At 64.3% G+C, this 16,533-nt stretch overlaps 3 protein-coding genes across 4 annotated transcripts; 2 read left to right on the top strand and 1 right to left on the bottom strand.

Moving 5' to 3' along the window:
- The first annotated feature begins 299 nt into the window (after positions 1-299).
- SLC34A3 (solute carrier family 34 member 3) lies at positions 300-5,160 on the top strand. The gene is given in 14 exon segments (XM_053667675.1): positions 300-388; positions 886-1,008; positions 1,245-1,334; positions 1,614-1,742; positions 1,820-1,963; positions 2,050-2,161; positions 2,247-2,442; positions 2,567-2,656; positions 2,750-2,804; positions 2,807-2,836; positions 2,924-3,091; positions 3,174-3,290; positions 3,377-3,501; positions 4,587-5,160. Coding segments are annotated over 13 exon segments (1,788 nt in total). The 5' UTR covers positions 300-388; positions 886-923; the 3' UTR covers positions 5,034-5,160.
- A 4,896-nt stretch (positions 5,161-10,056) lies between these two features.
- TUBB4B (tubulin beta 4B class IVb) lies at positions 10,057-12,477 on the top strand. Of its 2 annotated transcripts, XM_037127768.2 has the most exons (4): positions 10,057-10,183; positions 10,446-10,554; positions 10,636-10,746; positions 11,262-12,477. In XM_037127768.2, exons 1-4 carry the CDS (start codon positions 10,127-10,129, stop codon positions 12,320-12,322), a joined length of 1,338 nt encoding a protein of 445 aa, XP_036983663.2. In that variant the 5' UTR covers positions 10,057-10,126; the 3' UTR covers positions 12,323-12,477. The 2 variants fall into 2 exon arrangements, with proteins under 2 accessions (XP_036983663.2, XP_053523791.1); XM_053667816.1 differs by having other exon boundaries at positions 10,446-10,746.
- Positions 12,468-15,230, bottom strand: FAM166A (family with sequence similarity 166 member A). The gene is made up of 7 exons (XM_037127769.2): positions 15,175-15,230; positions 14,136-14,350; positions 13,792-14,054; positions 13,584-13,710; positions 13,236-13,330; positions 12,830-12,947; positions 12,468-12,556 (listed from the first exon to the last, which is right to left on the bottom strand). Exons 1-7 carry the CDS (start codon positions 15,228-15,230, stop codon positions 12,468-12,470), a joined length of 963 nt encoding a protein of 320 aa, XP_036983664.2.
- Between the last annotated feature and the right edge of the window lie 1,303 nt (positions 15,231-16,533).

The raw sequence follows: 16,533 nt of genomic DNA, 5'->3' as shown, positions 1-16,533 counted from the left end.
CCAGACCGAGACCCGGACGCTGCCCTGTCCCGTTGGGCAGCGCGCCACATCACACAGCGTCACGGAGCGTCACACAGTGTCACACAGGCACCCTGCCACGCCCCCGTCCTGACGCGGGGCTGGAGCTCTTATGCCGGGGTGAGGGTGGGTGTGGACGGGGCAGGTGCCTGGACTCCGGTGGGGTCCAGGGGGCCTCGCGCCTGGGTGAACATTAACGGACGCAGAGCCGGTCACGTGCATCCCGGTCGGCTCTTTGACCCGGGGCTGCTCCGGCCCCGAGTCTCCTCCCCACAGGGGCCCCCTCACACCCCACAGAGGTAGGAGCTTTGAGCACCAGGAGAGGGCCCGGGGCCACTGCTGCCCTCCCAGGGCAAGAACCAGCCTGCAGGCAAGCAGGAGGGAGGAGTGACAGAGGGCCTCCCAGTCCCAGGCCCTGGGGACCGGGTGGGGGTGGGGGCAGAGGGCTAGATGGGGGCCCCCCCCACAGCAGGCCAAGGAGAGGAGCCCTGAGGTTCAGCTGGGCACCCAGGGTCCTTGGCCTGCCTCCGTCACTGGTGTGGGGCCCCTGTCGCTCGGAGATGGCACCGTTGGGTGTCAGAGGCCGAAGTCCTTGTGCCCTGGACCACCCACTGGGCCTGCTTCCAGCCAAGACCCGAGAGGGACCTGGGCAGCCAGGGCCCCCTCGAGTCTGCCCCCTGAAACTGCACTGGGCTTGCCCGCCAGCCCCCTGAGATCACTGAAGCCGTCTGCCCCTGGGTGGAGGACGGGAGGTCCCCCAGGTGGCAGGGTGGGAAAGGAGGAGGCTGCTACACTCTCGGGTCGGGGGTCTGGGGGCGTGGCGGGGCAGGGGCAGGAGAAGGGTCTGACCTGCCCTTCCGCCCACAGATCCGGGCGGGGCCAGGGTCTGCCTCTGCCAGAAATCCATGCCAAAGTCCCTCGCCGGCGGCCACACCAACCTCCCCACCCTGGACGCGGTCGGCCTGGTGGACCAGAGTCTAGGAGATGCCGGTACCAGGAGCCCAGCCCTTGGCTCTCCCCCACCCTCCGGGGCTCTGGGCAGGCAGGGTGGGGGGGCCCAGGACAACCCCAGTCAAGGCCAGATGAACCGGCATCCCCCACTGCCTGCTTCTGCCCCTCACCCCGATTCTGTGTGCCGCGGTCCTCCCCCACCCCCTTCGGAACCCATCTGGGGGTGTCCGGGAAACAGTTAGGTCCCTGGCTCTTCTTGACCCTGACCCCTGCAGGGACATCCAGTTCCGCCCCTGTCTTGGAAGAGGGCAACATGGACCCCTGGGCCCTCTCTCAGCTGAAGGACACTGACCAGTCCTGGACAGGTGGGTCTGGAGGTGCCAGAAACCTGGCCAGAGGGGGCTCTGACTCCCCAGAGTCTGAGCAGGTGAGGGTCCCTGGGCAGAGAAAGCAGGAGGGTGTCTGCCCCAAAGGGGAGCCCCCCCATGAAGACCACCCTCTGCTCTGCCCCATTCTGCTGGGCTGCCTGCACCTCTTCCCTCCTGCGGGCAGCTAGGCTCCTGGGAGCGGGGAGGACAAGGGGCCGCAGGCCCGGGTGGGGGGGCGGGGCACGCGCTGTGGGAACCTCTGCCCTGCGCCCGCAGAGCTCGGTGCAGCCCGCAGACTGCTGCCTGGGCTCCGCGTCTTCCTCAAGGTCCGTGGGCTCCTGGGCGGCCTCTACCTGTTCATCTGCTCGCTGGACATCCTGAGCTCGGCCTTCCAGCTGCTGGGCAGTGAGTGGCCAGCAGGGTGGCTGGGGCGGGTGTGCAGCTGGGCCTTCGCGGCCTCACCGCACCTCTCCTGGGCACAGGCACAGTGGCTGGAGACATCTTCAAGGACGACGTGGTGCTGTCCAGCCCCGTGGCCGGACTGGTCGTCGGGGTGCTGGCCACAGTGCTCGTGCAGAGCTCCAGCACGTCGTCGGCCATCGTGGTCAGCCATCGTGGTCAGCACGGTGGCCTCCAAGCGTGAGTGCACCTCCTGTCCCAGGATGGTGGGGGGAGGGCGGTGCGGAGGCTGATGCGCCCTGCCACCCCACAGTGCTGACCGTCCAGGCGTCTGTGCCCGTCATCATGGGCATCAACGTGGGCACGTCCATCACCAGCACCCTGGTCTCTATGGCGCAGTCGGGGCACCGGGAGGAGTTTAGGAGGTGAGTGGGGGGCGGGGCCGGGACCACCTTCCCAGGGAGCCCAGGCCGCAGACCCCTCCCATCGCTCTGCTCCTTGCGGCCGTAGGGCCTTCGGTGGCTCGGCTGTGCACAGCATCTTCAACTGGCTCACGGTGGTGGTGTTGCTGCCCTTGGAGGGCACCGCGGCCCCGCTGGAGAAACTCAGCGCCCTGGTCCTGGGGGCCACCAGCCCACAGGCTGGCGGGCACACACCGGACTTCCTCAAGGTGCTGACACGGCCACTCACACACCTCCTTGTGCAGGTGAGGCCGGTGGCTGCCCCTGGAGGCCCCACATGCCCAGGGGAGGATCTGGGCCCCGCAGTGGCCTGAGCTCCAGCCAGGCTCCTGAGAGCCCAGCACAGGGTCACAACCCCTCTGTTCGCAGCTGGATGTGGACCTGACAACCAGCAGCGTATCGGGCAATGCCACCAACAGCAGCCTCATTAAGCGATGGTGTGGTGCCAGGGTGGACACGGTGAGGTGTCTCGGACCACTGCCCACCAACCTGCTGAATGTCCCAGCCCTGCTGGCTGAGCCTGCCCTGAACCCACCCTGTCTGTCCGCCCAGACCCCGGGGAATAGCAGCAACTGTGGACTGACCGCCGCTGGCCCCTGCCCTGAGAGAAGGGCTCAGCCACCGCGGAGCAGCTGCCCCGCGAGGCCCCGTGACGCCCACCTGCCCCCGCCTGCCCCACGGGAGGGCTGCCGCTCCACCACTCACACTCCCTTGACTTGCCACCAGCCTACCACCTGTTCGCAGGCGCCCCGCTCACAGACCTGGCTGTGGGCTTCATCCTGCTGGCCGGCTCCCTGCTCGAGCTGTACACCTGCCTGGTCCTCATCGTCAAGGTGCTGAACTCCATGCTGCGAGGCCAGGTGGCCCGGGTGGTGAGGACAGCCACCCACGCCGGTGCGTCTGGACACAGGACAGAGGCTGGGAGCCCGGCTGGGGTGGGGAGGCTGGGCTGGGGGTGACCTGGCTTCCTCCCCAGACTTCCCCTTCCCCTTCGGCTGGCTCAGTGGCTACCTGGCCATCCTGGCGGGCGCTGGCCTGACCTTTGTGCTCCAGAGCAGCAGTGCCTTCACAGCAGCCGTTGTGCCGCTCCTGGGTGAGCCTGGCGGGCAGGCGCCCAGCCGCGGGGCCTGAGGCGTGGGATGTGGGCTCAGGGCCCTCGCTGACCTCTGACCGCACCAGGGGTTGGCGTGATCAGCCTGGAGTGGGCATACCCCCTCTTGCTGGGCTCCAACATCGGCACGACCACCCCAGCCCTGCTTGCTGCCCTGGCCAGCCCCTCCAGCGTGCTGCTCAGCGCCCTCCAGGTACTGCCCTCCCCACACCCAGCCCTCAGCCCCCTGCATCCAGGCTTGTGGAGAGGCAATGAGAGGCCTGTCCAGGCCTGGCCATAGGCTGAGGCTCCTCTGGGACCCACTTCCAGCTGCCCACCCAGACCAGCTGCCCCATCTCCTTGGACCCAGGGATCCTGTGGGCTTCCCTGAGACTGTCAGCCCTGCTGCAGTCCTGGGTGCCCTCAGCACCTCTCTCCCTCTCCCTCCACCTCCTCACCCTGTGCGCCTGCTTGCGTTCCATCCAGGCCTCCTGCCCCTGGGGGGCCTGGAGCACCTCTATTCTACCCCCTCCAGGGTAATCCCCCCCACTGGTCACCTAAGCCCAACAGGCCCCTGCTGTGCTGGGCAGCCCCTGCCTCCAGGCAGCCCCCAGCTCAGCGCCCTGTGCCCTGTTCCGTACAGTCCCGCTGACTCCAGGGGTCCCCAGCTGCGGCAGAGCATCCCTCGGCTGCTGCTTCTTCCTGGGAGGCGGGCGGGCAGGTGCAGCTCCCGGAAGCCCAATCCTGCGGGGCTACTGCTCACAGGAAGGGAGAAGCCCAGGCCCCTGCCAATCCCCAGCTGCCCACTCAGACCCTCCTGAGCAGGGCCCTGCTGCACTCCCCGCCAGGACGCCCTCACTACCGCGCCCACCAGCACCGACTCCTCAGGTCCAGCAGCCCCTGGACGGGCATTTTTCCTCCACTGGGGCGCTGCACCTCCCCCTATAGGAGCCCTTCCCGAGCCTGGGGCTGAGGGCTGGGTGGCCAAGCCCACTGAGGGATGAGAAGGAGCCGCATCACTGGGCATGAAGCATGGGCAAGCTAAGCCGGCCCTGGGGGATGGGGGTGGGGCCACTGGGTCCAGGCACTTGCTTGTGGGCAATGCGGCCACGCCCCAAAGTGGGGGGTGGTCCAGGGGCCAGAACCTGCGCTCCCGGTGGCGGTGGCGGGTCTCTGCCCCTGGGCTGCACCTAGGGATGGCTTTGGGCTTCCTGCCCTTTCTGCCACGGTGGCTGAGCAGCAGCCTGGGAGGCCCAGGGGGCCCCGTGTCACGGGCCCTGCCCGCCCTCCTGCCCCCAGGTCGCCCTCATCCACTTCTTCTTCAACTTGGCTGGCATCCTGCTGTGGTACGTAGTGTCGGTCCTGCGGCTGCCCATCCCGCTGGCCAAGCGCTTCGGAGACCTGACCGCCCGCTACCGCTGGGTGGCAGTCGCCTACCTACTGCTCAGCTTCCTGCTGCGGCCCTTGGCCGCCTTCGGGCTCTCCCTGGCGGGGGACACCGAGCTGGCTGCGGTCGGGGGATCCCTGGTGTCCCTGGTGCTCTTCGTCGTCCAGGTCAACGTCCTGCAGCGGCGACGATCAGCCTGGCTGCCCCGCACCCTTCGGTCCTGGGCCTGGCTCCCCCTCGGGCTGCGCTCCCTGGAGCCCTGGGACCGTCTGGTGAGCCGCTGCCGCCCGCCGCCCGCCGCTACCAGGGAGGCCCACTGCTACGAGAACCCCGAGATCCTGGCTTCCCAGCAGTTGTGAGAGGGGCGCCCTCGCCCCACACTGAGCTCTGGGTTCCCTGGGGGATCCCAGCAGCAGCGGACTTCGGAGGCAGCCGTTATTAGCAAATAAACGAGTTAGTGACCCAGATGTGGGTGGTCTTCCCTCTCGGACAGGCCTTGCCTGGGGACCCCCTGTCCCCCGCGTAGGGGTTGCAGCAGCGCCTTTGCTGCCCCGAGCGGACGCTCGGGGGCGCCAGCGAGCTCGCGTGGGAGCGGACCTCCCCGCAGGGGTCGACACACAGGGGACCCCCGCCCCGGCTGGAATGGTTCCTCTCTGCGGCCCCCCGGGGCAGAAGGCACAAGCAGCGGTCGGGAGCATGGAGGCTTCCCGAAGTAGAAATCTGAAGTCCAGGGAGGCGGGACGCAGCCGAGCCCTTCACGGTGGGCACAGGCAGGGGCGCCGGTTCCCACGCCCCGCTGCCCGAGGCCGCGCGCGAAGAGGTGGGCGCGGGCAGCCCTTCCGCCGCCCAGCCCCACTGTCGAGGGTCGACCTGGAGGGCGCCACCCACCCGCGGCGCGGCCTCCCAGCCCGGTTGGCGTGCGGCGCAGTGAAACGGGGACCGGGTGGCCCCGAGGCGCCTTGTCTCCCCATCCTGGTTCTGCCTTTTTCTCTCTGCAGGCGGGGCGGGGCGCGGGGCTGCCCGAAAGGTCGGCAGGGACCAAGACCTTGCGCCCTTCTTCCGGGCCCCCGGGACTGCCTTACGGGCCGCCAGGGCCTCTCAGCCCCGGAGACCTACCAGGAAGCGGCGCAAGACCTCCCGCCGGGCGAGGAAGCGCGAGGCTGAGCGCGGCGCCCCCACCTGCAGCTGGCACCTGCCCCTCCCCCCTCGGCCCCCGCCTCTCCCCGCGGTGGCGCGTTGGGTTTCCACCCAGGAAGAGTTGTCTGCCGCCAGCCGGTAACCAGACACCAGGGAAGCAGCCTGGGCCTCCTGCCCCGGCAGCCCAGGGCTGCCCACCACCTCAGCCCGACCCCGCACACCATCAACCAGGAGAGAAAGCCTCAGTGGACTATGGCTCTGGCCCACAACCCTGCGCTGACGGGGGCCAGAGAGCCACCCCTGTCGGGACCTGGGGTGCCATGTATTTCAAAGGCAGCTGCTGCCCTAGCCGACACCTCCTCCCAGTCCATAGGGGTGATTCCCCTATGGACTGGGAGGGTGGGAATGGTCAGGAAGGTCGGGGGTAGCTTGGGCCCATCGTTTCTTGTGATCCAGTCCTTTTATTTTATTTTTTTAAAGATTTTATTTATTTATTTTTAGAGAGAGGGGAAGGGAGGGAGAAAGAGAAACATCAATGTGTGGTTGCCTCTCATGTGGCCCCCACTGGGGACCTGGCTGGCAACCCAGACATGTGCCCTGACTGGGAATCAAACGTGAGAGCCTTTGGTTTGCAGCCCACACTCAATCCACTGAGCTACACCAGCCAGGCAGGTCCAGTTCTTTTAATATCCCTCGGGTTCCTTCAGCCTCACTCCACGTCCTGTCCCCAAAGCCCTCTCCGTCCCCCTCCTGTGTCCCACCCACAGTCCCCTTAGGACCCCCTGTGCCCCAGGCCCTCTGTCCCTCACCCCTCCTGTGCACTGCAGTTCCCTTCCCGCAATAAGCTCCTAGGCCTCCTGAGCCTGGGTCCACCAAGGGAAGTAACGTGTGCTCCGTGAGCCATGAGGGGGCTGGTGGGAGCAAGGCCCCTGGAGCAGGCCTGTGCACCCCAGCTTGGGTTCCCTCCACAGCTGTGACCCCAGGACACTCCTGATCTGACATCAGCCTCACGGTCTCTCTGATAGGAGCCGTGGGGAGGGTCCTGGAGGAGCTGGCCTGGCCGGTTCCCTGGGGAGCCTGGGGAGGCCGTGAGAGGGAAGAAAGTGCCCCCAGCACCTCTCCTTCCGGGGCGGGCGAGGCCGCCCACAAAGGCTGCCTGCCAGGTCCTTTGAGGCCACGAATGACTGTCTGCCTGCTGCCCAGCTTGGAGGTAACACACCCTCCCGCAGGGACCATGGGCACCCGTGTAAACAAAGCCATCCTTATGGAGGTCACCAACAGCTGCTGGCCACACGGGAGGGCCAGGCGCCCGGTGCTCCCACAACCCTGCCTGGCCGTCCCTGAACCCTCCTGGCCTGCCTCCCACCTGGCCACTGGCTCTCCCTGGGCCTACTGCTCCACATCGGGGCAGAAACGCCCTTGGCTGAGGGTAGGGAGTGCAGGGCCTTCCTCACCCCGCCTCCTGCAGCAGCAGCAGCAGCCACAGTCCTCAGGCCTCAGCCCCAGGACCACAGGCAGGGTCCCCGTCCTCCTTACGGCGGGGGGGGGCAATGGACAGGTCAAAGTGGACCACCTCATGCCACGGAGAGCTTGGGGCTCACACCAGGGCGGGCGTCACCACCTATATTTTGTTCCTCTCAAGTGGGGGTGCCATAGTTAACTGGCAGTCCTGTGGGTACTGGCCACGGGGAGCAGGGGCCTTTTCCAGGGGGTTTCTCAGGCCACACAGCCTTGTTGAGACACCTCCACGGGCAACCTTGGCGGGGCCCTGCGTGCCTCCCTGGGGGGAAACCTGATCCATTCCCTCTCCTGACCACTTGTGGCAACTCTGCTACCAGGCTGAGGGGCCTCCCCAAGGCACTGCCAGGGCCCGGCCACAGCTGCGTGGGCAGCTAGGCTGGCCACTGTGCAGACCCAGGATGCCAGGCGGTGACCCAGTGCCCCCCATGGGCCATGGCCTGTGGTCCACAGAAGCCAGGGCCACCTTCCTGGCGAGCTTGTGGGGGACAGGGCTGGTCTTCTAAGCTCTGCTCCACCTGTCCTGCACTTTACATGGGGACTGCCACCCTGAGGAGCCAGCTGCAGACCACTCTCCCCGGGACACAAAGGCTAATCGGCGTTGAGTGGGCCGCTTGTCCCAGCAGCTGGCCCACAGGCAAACAGCTCCCCTGGGGATGGGCTGTGACCCCACAGTTGCTGCGGTGCCCGCCTGGTGCAGTGCATACCAGGCGAGGAGAGCTCCTTCCCCGAGGAGAGGAGCAGCAAGGCACCGCCCCTAACACCCTCTCCCTGGGGGGGACAAAGGTAAGAAGTTGACTTGAGAAAACCACAATCCAGTTTCGCAGTGGCCACTGCCAGGAACTGTCCAGGGCAGACCTAAAGGAGTGATCTGTCCTTTTTTAAATGTTACAAAAATATAACACATGTACTGCTGTTAAGCCAACATAGCGATGGTGTAACCATATGTAATTTTAACTTTTTTCCTTCCTAAGTTTCGCCTCATTGTCCCCCACCCCCAGTTTAAGCAGGATAAAGTAAAGGCATGTGTCTGCCCAGGCGCTGATCTGCGGTTGTGTTGGTGGCAAAACCTGCACCAGGACATTAACCGCGGTGGCAGTCAGTAAGACCGGAACTTGGTTTGGCACCCTCAGAACCGGAGTTCTGGCTAAAAACTCAGACCCAAGACTCAAACTTTAAGAGAAAGTTTATTTAGAAAGTCACAGAGGTAGAAGAGAATAGCAGGAGAAATGGGTTCAGGAGACGAGATACTGAGTCACAGGGAGAGCACACTGGGGGCTTCTAAGGCCGGGACTTCAGGGGAGGCCCAGGGAGGAGCCCAACAGCATATCCCTCAGCTTTCCAAGTGTGTCTTTTCAGGTTCCTGGTCTCTACTGATTACCAGCGCTAGGGCAGGGGTCATTAGTCAGGGCCACCGGTCTTGATGGCAGCCCTGATGTTGCTTGTCTGGTTTTGTTGCTTTTCTGGACTGGAGCTGAAATACAGCTGAGGCCCAGATGTATTGCATGTGGGTCAGCAATACACTGTCCTCGGGGCTTCACGCTTCAGGGCTGTTTTCTGGCTCCTTGTCTGTTCCCGTCTACAGGGATCTAACCCGCAGGAGTGGCAACCTGCCACGGGAGGGAAGGTCGGGGGAAGAACTAAACCGTGTGACCAGGGTTATGAAAGGTCAGGGGATCTAAACCACAAGGCCAGCTCCCCGGGGGCCAGGTTTGGGCCGCTGCTAGGCACCCAGGGCTTTCTGCCCGGATTCCCTCCTCTACCTGACCTATTGTCTTAGCTGGGCTTGCGTCTAACTGCCTACCAACCGTTGGGGCAACGGGCCCGGAAGCAGCCCCAGGTGGGGGCCTGCCCGCGAGGGAGGTCCGGGCGCCGCCCTCGTATCCACGGAGCTTGCTGTGGTGGAGCTAGGCACCTAGGCGACGGGGAGCGGGGATACTTCGGTCTCCACAACAAGTTCAAGGCGGCCGGGCCCGGACCCGCTCCGCCCACCCCGCCCTTCCCTTCCCCAGCTCCAGCCGTGGCGCAGCGGCGCACGTGCTTCCTCACCTGACCGCTGCCCCAGCGGACGGGCGGCCCAAAGAGGGGTGCCGCCGCCCCTGGGACCCCGAGCCCTAATTGTCTCCGTTGTGATTGGCCTCGAGCCCCTCCTCTACCCCGAAACCCCGCGGAGTGGCCACACGTGCCCCCATTTGGAGGCTGCCGGAAGCAGCAGCACTCCAGAACACACTCGCCCACCGCGACCGCGGAGACTTCTGTACGCGTGCGCGCAGGACACCGCCCTGTTGGCCTTTCCCGGCACTGGGGCTCGAGCTTGCGAGCTTGCCTCCGCCTTCGGGCCTGGGGGTCGGAGCCCGCGCGCGCGCGCGCGCCCCCGTACCCCGCGCGCGCCTGCAGCACTGAGGCGGTTACCAGGACGCTGGCTCCGTGTAGCCAATAGCGCCCGCCTGTCGGCTGCTCTCCGGAATCAGCCAATGAAGAAACAAATCAATCATTTGAAACACCCAATGGACAGAGCACCGCAACGCAAGGGGGGGGACTTTGATAGGAGGAGCAGAAGCCGTGGCTGACCAATAAACAGCAAGTGGAATTGGGAAGGCAGGCGTTAGGAGGCTTGATTGATCGGGCTAAAGCCAATCAAACGACGTCGCTTTCATCCTCGTTCTGACAGCCCAATAGGAGGCTAGCGGAGGCGTGCGCGACGGATATATAAGCGTTGGCGGAGCGTCGGTTGTAGCATTCTGCGCGCCCGCGTCTCGGCCTTCTCTTCTGTCTTTCCGCCCGCGCCGCCGCCGCCATGAGGGAGATCGTGCACCTGCAGGCCGGCCAGTGCGGCAACCAGATCGGCGCTAAGGTGGGCGGTGGGGCTACTGGGCTCTGCGCGGGCGAGTCAGCGGGGCGGGATAGGCGGACAAGAAAGATGGCGGCGGGCGGGCGGGCAGCGCCCCCGCATTGCGGCCCCGCGCGGGGCCGGGGTTCGGGCGGGGTCCTTGGCGCGGGCCCTTGGGGATCTGGCCGGCAGCGCGGGGGAGGGGAGGGCCGCGCCCGTCCGGGGCGGGGCCGGCCCCGGGCACCGCTGGAGTGACTCAGCCCGGGCCCGCCCGCGTCTCTCGCAGTTCTGGGAGGTGATAAGCGATGAGCATGGCATCGACCCTACCGGCACTTACCACGGGGACAGCGACTTGCAGTTGGAGCGCATCAACGTGTACTACAATGAGGCTACCGGTGAGTCCGCATATCCCTCGCCCGTCCCTTTCCTGCCGCCCTACAGCCAGTTTCTCGCTGACGCTCTTTCGGCCCTCCTAGGTGGCAAATACGTGCCCCGGGCCGTGCTCGTGGACTTGGAGCCCGGCACCATGGACTCCGTGCGCTCGGGGCCCTTCGGGCAGATTTTCAGGCCAGACAACTTCGTCTTTGGTGAGTCGCAGATGGGGGCTGGATGGCGGTCTGTAGCCAGGAGTACTCAAAGGTCAAGGGGTGCCCAAGGTCACCACCCTCCGAACCGCGAACACAGGTCCTGATGCACACTGCTTTGAGCAGAAGTTAGGGCCCCTGGCTGGACTCTCTGCTCCCCCTTCGAGTCACTCAATCCCTTTCAAACCGGCTTTGGGAGGAAGGGCCATCTGTCCCATCAGGGAAGAAGCCGCGGATGTAATCTCTCTGCCGAGGAGGAGGCTGTCGTGGCTTATCTGTCCTTGGGAGGCTTATCTGTCCTTGGGAATCGGCAGGGGCTCTGGTGGGAGGGGCTGGCTTATGCTTAAGCTAGGGCAGCTCGGTCCCTAACTTAATTTTTGACTGAGTAGGTTTGGAGGTCCCTGTGGTTTACCTACAGAGTGAGCTGTGTGTCCCTTCACCATGTTACTGGGCCTTTTTGGCCCAGCGATCAGTGGTGATTCACGGGTTGAAGAGTGACCTGCTGCCTTTCCTTGCAGGCCAGAGTGGTGCTGGGAACAACTGGGCCAAGGGGCACTACACGGAAGGAGCAGAGCTGGTCGATTCGGTGTTGGATGTCGTGAGGAAGGAGGCTGAGAGCTGTGACTGCCTGCAGGGCTTCCAGCTCACCCACTCCCTGGGTGGGGGGACTGGGTCTGGGATGGGGACCCTCCTCATCAGCAAGATCAGGGAGGAGTACCCGGACAGGATCATGAACACCTTCAGCGTGGTGCCCTCGCCCAAGGTGTCGGACACCGTGGTGGAGCCCTACAACGCCACTCTCTCCGTCCACCAGCTGGTGGAGAACACAGATGAGACCTACTGCATTGATAACGAGGCCCTTTACGACATCTGCTTCAGAACCCTAAAGCTAACCACACCCACCTATGGTGACCTGAACCACTTGGTATCAGCCACCATGAGTGGGGTTACCACCTGCTTGCGATTTCCTGGCCAGCTCAATGCTGACCTGCGCAAGCTGGCTGTCAACATGGTGCCCTTCCCCCGCCTGCACTTCTTCATGCCCGGCTTTGCCCCCCTCACTAGCCGGGGCAGCCAGCAGTACCGGGCCCTGACGGTGCCCGAGCTCACCCAGCAGATGTTCGACGCCAAGAACATGATGGCTGCCTGCGACCCCCGCCACGGCCGCTACCTGACGGTGGCTGCTGTTTTCAGGGGCCGCATGTCCATGAAAGAGGTGGACGAGCAGATGCTTAATGTTCAGAATAAGAATAGCAGCTATTTTGTGGAGTGGATCCCCAACAATGTGAAAACGGCCGTCTGCGACATCCCGCCCCGGGGGCTCAAGATGTCCGCCACCTTCATCGGCAACAGCACGGCCATCCAGGAGCTGTTCAAGCGCATCTCGGAGCAGTTCACGGCCATGTTCCGGCGCAAGGCCTTCCTGCACTGGTACACGGGCGAGGGCATGGACGAGATGGAGTTCACCGAGGCCGAGAGCAACATGAACGACCTGGTGTCCGAGTACCAGCAGTACCAGGACGCCACGGCCGAGGAGGAGGGCGAGTTCGAGGAGGAGGCCGAGGAGGAGGTGGCCTAGAGCCGTCCGGCCCCGGGACGCGTGGAGGCCGTGAGAACTCTTTATTCACTCACAACCTGTGCTCTGATAGCCCCGCCACAGGCGCACCTGCTCTTCCTCCTGTCCCGGCGTCGTGTGCTGTGCAGACTCCACCATTAAAGCATTTTCATAGCGTGCGGTTTCTCCTCTCCAGTTCCTCCTGGTAGGCCTTGCGGGTGCTGTTGCCAAACGTCATCGCAAAGTGGCCCTGCATGGCTGTGAAGGGCAGTGCCACCACTGAGCTGCATCTGGCCTGGGCCAGTGGCTGCTGGCAAAGTGTGGGGGCAGTTCACGCAGGCACCTGTCCCCACCGTGGGGCAGCCTGGTCTCAGTGTGAGAAGCTTTAGGCTCCACCCATGAGGGGAAAGAGGGCGGGGACATTTATGGAGGAGGGTGCGCCTGGGAAAACATCAGCTTGACCCATGTCTGCGGAGCAGCACAGGTAAGGGGCCTCCGCCACCTGACCCTCCTCACGGTCGCAGCACTCACATGGTACAAACCCCATGTAGAAGGGTATCAGGCCCTGGCTGTCGTAGATGGTGTTGCTGGGCCAGTATGTTCGGGGCAGCCTCTCGCCCAGGGCACAGACGGGGTTTCTGAGCAGGAACTGGGGAAACATGCGTGGCTGCCAGGTGCTGCCAGCACCAGGTAACCGCACAACATTGCCCTGGTGGGGGCGGGGCTGGCGCCTTGGCAGTGGTTGGTGTTCAGGCATCTGTGTCTTCACCTCCCCACAAGGCTCCGGGGCAGGAATCCTGGACTTGCACCAAAGGGCAGGGACCAGCACCTAAGGCGGTGCAGAGCAGCCCCCTTGGGTGAGGGCCAGCTGAGGCCTGGGGCCTGCATGGACCTCGCTGGACACTCGGGAGTGGGCCCAGAGTTGATGTCTTCGTACCTGACTTTTGTCAAACTCATCCATAGCCTGCGTGACCCCATTGCGGTAATTCATCCCCATCACCCAGGCAAAGCGGGGGATGAAGCCAGCATATCCTGGGGGAGGAAAGAGTCACGGTGCCACCTCGGGTCCCCTGCACCACCCACTTGCTCTTAGGGGCACGAGGAACATCTGCCCAGGCTCCTTTCCTCAGTATTAGCAGCTTTCCGTTGGGCATGGGCTGTCGGGGGCTTGCCACCCAGGGGAAGCCAGGCTCCTGGAGGGGAAAGGCCTGGGGCGGCCCTGCCTGGGCCTCTGGGGCTTGGGGGGCTGTGGCGTGCCCCTCCCACCCCGGGCCCTGGCACCCACCTGAGATGGCCTTGCGTTGAATCAGGTTGGGGTGGTCCAGCTGGGGCAGCCTGTGGAACTTGTCGACGTCTAGCATGTCCTGCTGGTGAGCCGGGGGCAGGTGCTCGTCCCTCCTGCAGTGGTACAGCTGGGGCGGGGCAGGACAGGGGTGATCGCCACCCAGCCACCCACTGGGTCTGCCCTGGTGAGGCTCGTCCCAGTGCGTTACCTGGTACTGCTCAGGAGCCTCGGCAGCGCGGGCAGCGCTCTTCCAGCCCTCCTCCCCTTGCGCCAGCCGCAGGCCCGGGTGTCCCAGGTCCTTGGAGGCCCTCTTCCTGCCCGGCGGGCACAGCGGGTAGGGTGGGTAGGGCATGTAGCCGGCAGGCAGCGGAACCTCCCTGGATATGTTCTCCATCCCTGGTGGCCCTTCGGCGGCCCCCTCCTGAGGTGAGAACCGGCCCAGGATCTCCAAGTCCTTGTAGGGCTTTAGACCTGTATGGAGGAGGCAGCGGTGAGCAAGCAGCAGAGGGCAGCAGTGGCGCAGAGCCACTGAGTGGTGGGGCCACAGCTCACCTGTGTAGTGGGGGATGTAGGGCTCGGCCAGGTCACGGCAGGGTATAAAAGGCGGCTTGGACTTGCTGAAGTCCTCGATGAACTTGGGCTTGGATATGGGGGACAGCACGGAGCAGGGACTCTTCTGCACACTGGGGTCTGTAAGCAGCCGTGCTGTGGTGCGCCCGTAAGTGTCTCCCACCTGGTAGCGCAGCTGTGGGTAGAAGCCAGCATAGCTGTGGGGGAAGAGGAGGGGCGGGGCTGGTGGGCGAGGGCAGGATCCAGCCTGCCAGCCCCAGGCCGGTACCTGGCCTCCACCACAGAATGGGGGGCATGGTGATCCCTGGCTCTGGGCCCTCGAGGCTTGAATGGGCAGCACACCCCAAGCACTGAGAACCTACATTGCTGTCACCACCATCGGATTGCCACCCCACTGCTGCCCAGCATCCAACCGTGGGCAGCCTGAAGATGACAAAGCTGGAACTGCCTGGAAGCGTTTACAGGGATGGGGACGGGGTCTGGATCCCGGCAGCGGGAGGCCCATTGCACCCACGGTGGCGCTGCTGGGAAGCTTGCCACGCAAGCGGCTAATAGCCAGTGACTGGGAGGCAGGTGGGAGGCTGCTGGTGGAAGCGGAGGTCGAGCCGAGTGCCATGCAGCCACACAGCAGGTAGGGAGAGCGTCTTGGTGAGGCCTCCCTCTCCTGTGTCTCCCGTCCCGACTTGACCCCAGAACCACTGTGAAGTTGGGGCTGGTTCCCTTTCCTCTGCTCTCTCGGCTCTGCCGTGGCAGGGGGAGACAGGGGCGGCTTTTTATGTGGGGGAAGGGGGGTGCTTGGTGAGTTGCGTGTAGGGAGTTCATCTTGGCCTCTGCCAGCTGCAGGGCTGCCCACCTGGTGTGGCACTTAGCGCCACCAGCAGGGACGGTAGGCCTGGGCCCCAAGTTCTCCTGCCCCTTCAGCCTTCGGGCCTCACCCCGACCCCAGGGACCAGGGCTGGGGGTCCCCTGGCCACCAGCTGAGCCTGCTCCCCCAGCCTCCCTGTGGGGCTGCAGCCCTTACCCGGGGACGTAGTGAGGTTCCGGTGTGAAGAGGTCGTGTTTCTGAGGAGCTGTCATCTTGCCTGAACTCCACTTTGCTGTGCAACTCCTCCCCCTGGTCGGGCTGCCCTCCCTAAAAGTCCCTGTTGCCTGGTAACGATTGTGAAGAGGCTTCATTGTTGGGCACCACCTGGCCAGGCTCGTCCTCAACCCTGCGAGGGCTCCTGGGATCCAGGCTGGACTCCAGGGCCCAGACAGGCAGCAGGCTGGGTGGGGGCTGGGAGGCGTGCCGTGGGGACCCTTGCGGTTCAGCAAACTGGGGCTGCCGCAGCCAAGCCCGGAGTCAGCCCTGTCGGGGAATACTGACCACACCGCCCCCGGGAGACCAGCCACCTCCCAGGGAGCATCTAAGGGAGCCCCCACGCACCCCAAGTCCAATCCTCAGACGAGAGGCCTTGAAGCTTCCAGTGCATGGTGATAAGCCCCCTTCCTCAGGGAAGTTGGGAGGTCTTTTCCCCGAAGCTGGGTGCTGTTTTCCATTTTTATATATTTTTAAAGATTTTATTTATTTTTAGAGACAGCAGAAGGGAGGGAGGAAGGAGAGAAACACTGATGTGAGTGTGAAACATAGATTGGTTGCCTCTTGCACGCCCTCAGCCGGGCACCTGGCCCTCAACCCAGGCGTGTGCCCTGACCGGGAATCGGACTGGCAACTGGTTGGTGGAATGATGCCCAACCCACTGAGCCACACCAGCCAGGGCCTGAATGTTTTTCTTTTTGTAAGAGAGGACCCTCTAACTATACAAAATATCACGAAGGAAAAGATTAGCGGGTTCGAGAACATGTCAGAAAACCAGCATAAACCACACTCAAAGGCAGACTACAGACTTGGGGAAAAGTTTGCACAACAGGTATGACGAGCAGACCGTATCCGCAGGAAAAAAACCTAGCCTGCCTGACAAAAACATAAAAACTACCCCCCCCCATAGAAAAACGCACAGGAAATGTGAACATCTTAAGGAAAAAGACAACACGGTCATCTTGGGGCAGACGGTCGAATTTAATCACGTGAATGTTGATGACGGTGTTTTCCAGGCACGCTGCCGGCAGGCCACGTGAGAGCCACCTTCGAGGTGGCCAGTGCTGCCCAGAAAGCCACGTGGGAACACAGACCGAGTCCGCACGAGGTGTCCCACTCTCAGGAACCTCCCCTGAGGAAATGACACTTGGCAGCGCCGCTCACGATGGCGGTGCCCACGTGAGCCGTCAGAGCCGGCCCACTTGTCCACCCAGGGGACTCGGGTCACAGAGCAGCATATGCAGCCGCTGCCGGTTCGGCTGTCAGAGAGCGCTGTGCACTGAGTCTGGGCCCTGAGCCCCG

The sequence above is a fragment of the Artibeus jamaicensis genome, unplaced genomic scaffold (assembly GCF_021234435.1).
Source record: "Artibeus jamaicensis isolate MK-2021 breed Jamaican fruit bat unplaced genomic scaffold, CSHL_Jam_final contig_471, whole genome shotgun sequence".
Classification (NCBI taxonomy): domain Eukaryota; kingdom Metazoa; phylum Chordata; class Mammalia; order Chiroptera; family Phyllostomidae; genus Artibeus; species Artibeus jamaicensis.
Note: the sequence above shows the minus strand (reverse complement) of the source record. Positions and strands in the feature narration are given on the sequence as shown.

Excerpts from the sequence above, each read along its gene's own strand:
- TUBB4B (XM_053667816.1), top strand. The coding sequence starts at position 10,127 with ATGAGGGAGATCGTGCACCTGCAGGCCGGCCAGTGCGGCAACCAGATC. Across the intron at positions 10,184-10,445 it reads GCAACCAGATCGGCGCTAAG|TTCTGGGAGGTGATAAGCGA; the intron begins GTGGGCGGTGGG and ends CGTCTCTCGCAG. Across the intron at positions 10,747-11,261 it reads GCCAGACAACTTCGTCTTTG|GCCAGAGTGGTGCTGGGAAC; the intron begins GTGAGTCGCAGA and ends CTTTCCTTGCAG.
- FAM166A (XM_037127769.2), bottom strand. The coding sequence starts at position 15,230 with ATGACAGCTCCTCAGAAACACGACCTCTTCACACCGGAACCTCACTAC. Across the intron at positions 13,331-13,583 it reads TCAACGCAAGGCCATCTCAG|GATATGCTGGCTTCATCCCC; the intron begins GTGGGTGCCAGG and ends TTCCTCCCCCAG. Across the intron at positions 12,557-12,829 it reads CTACATGGGGTTTGTACCAT|CCATGCAGGGCCACTTTGCG; the intron begins GTGAGTGCTGCG and ends TGCCCTTCACAG.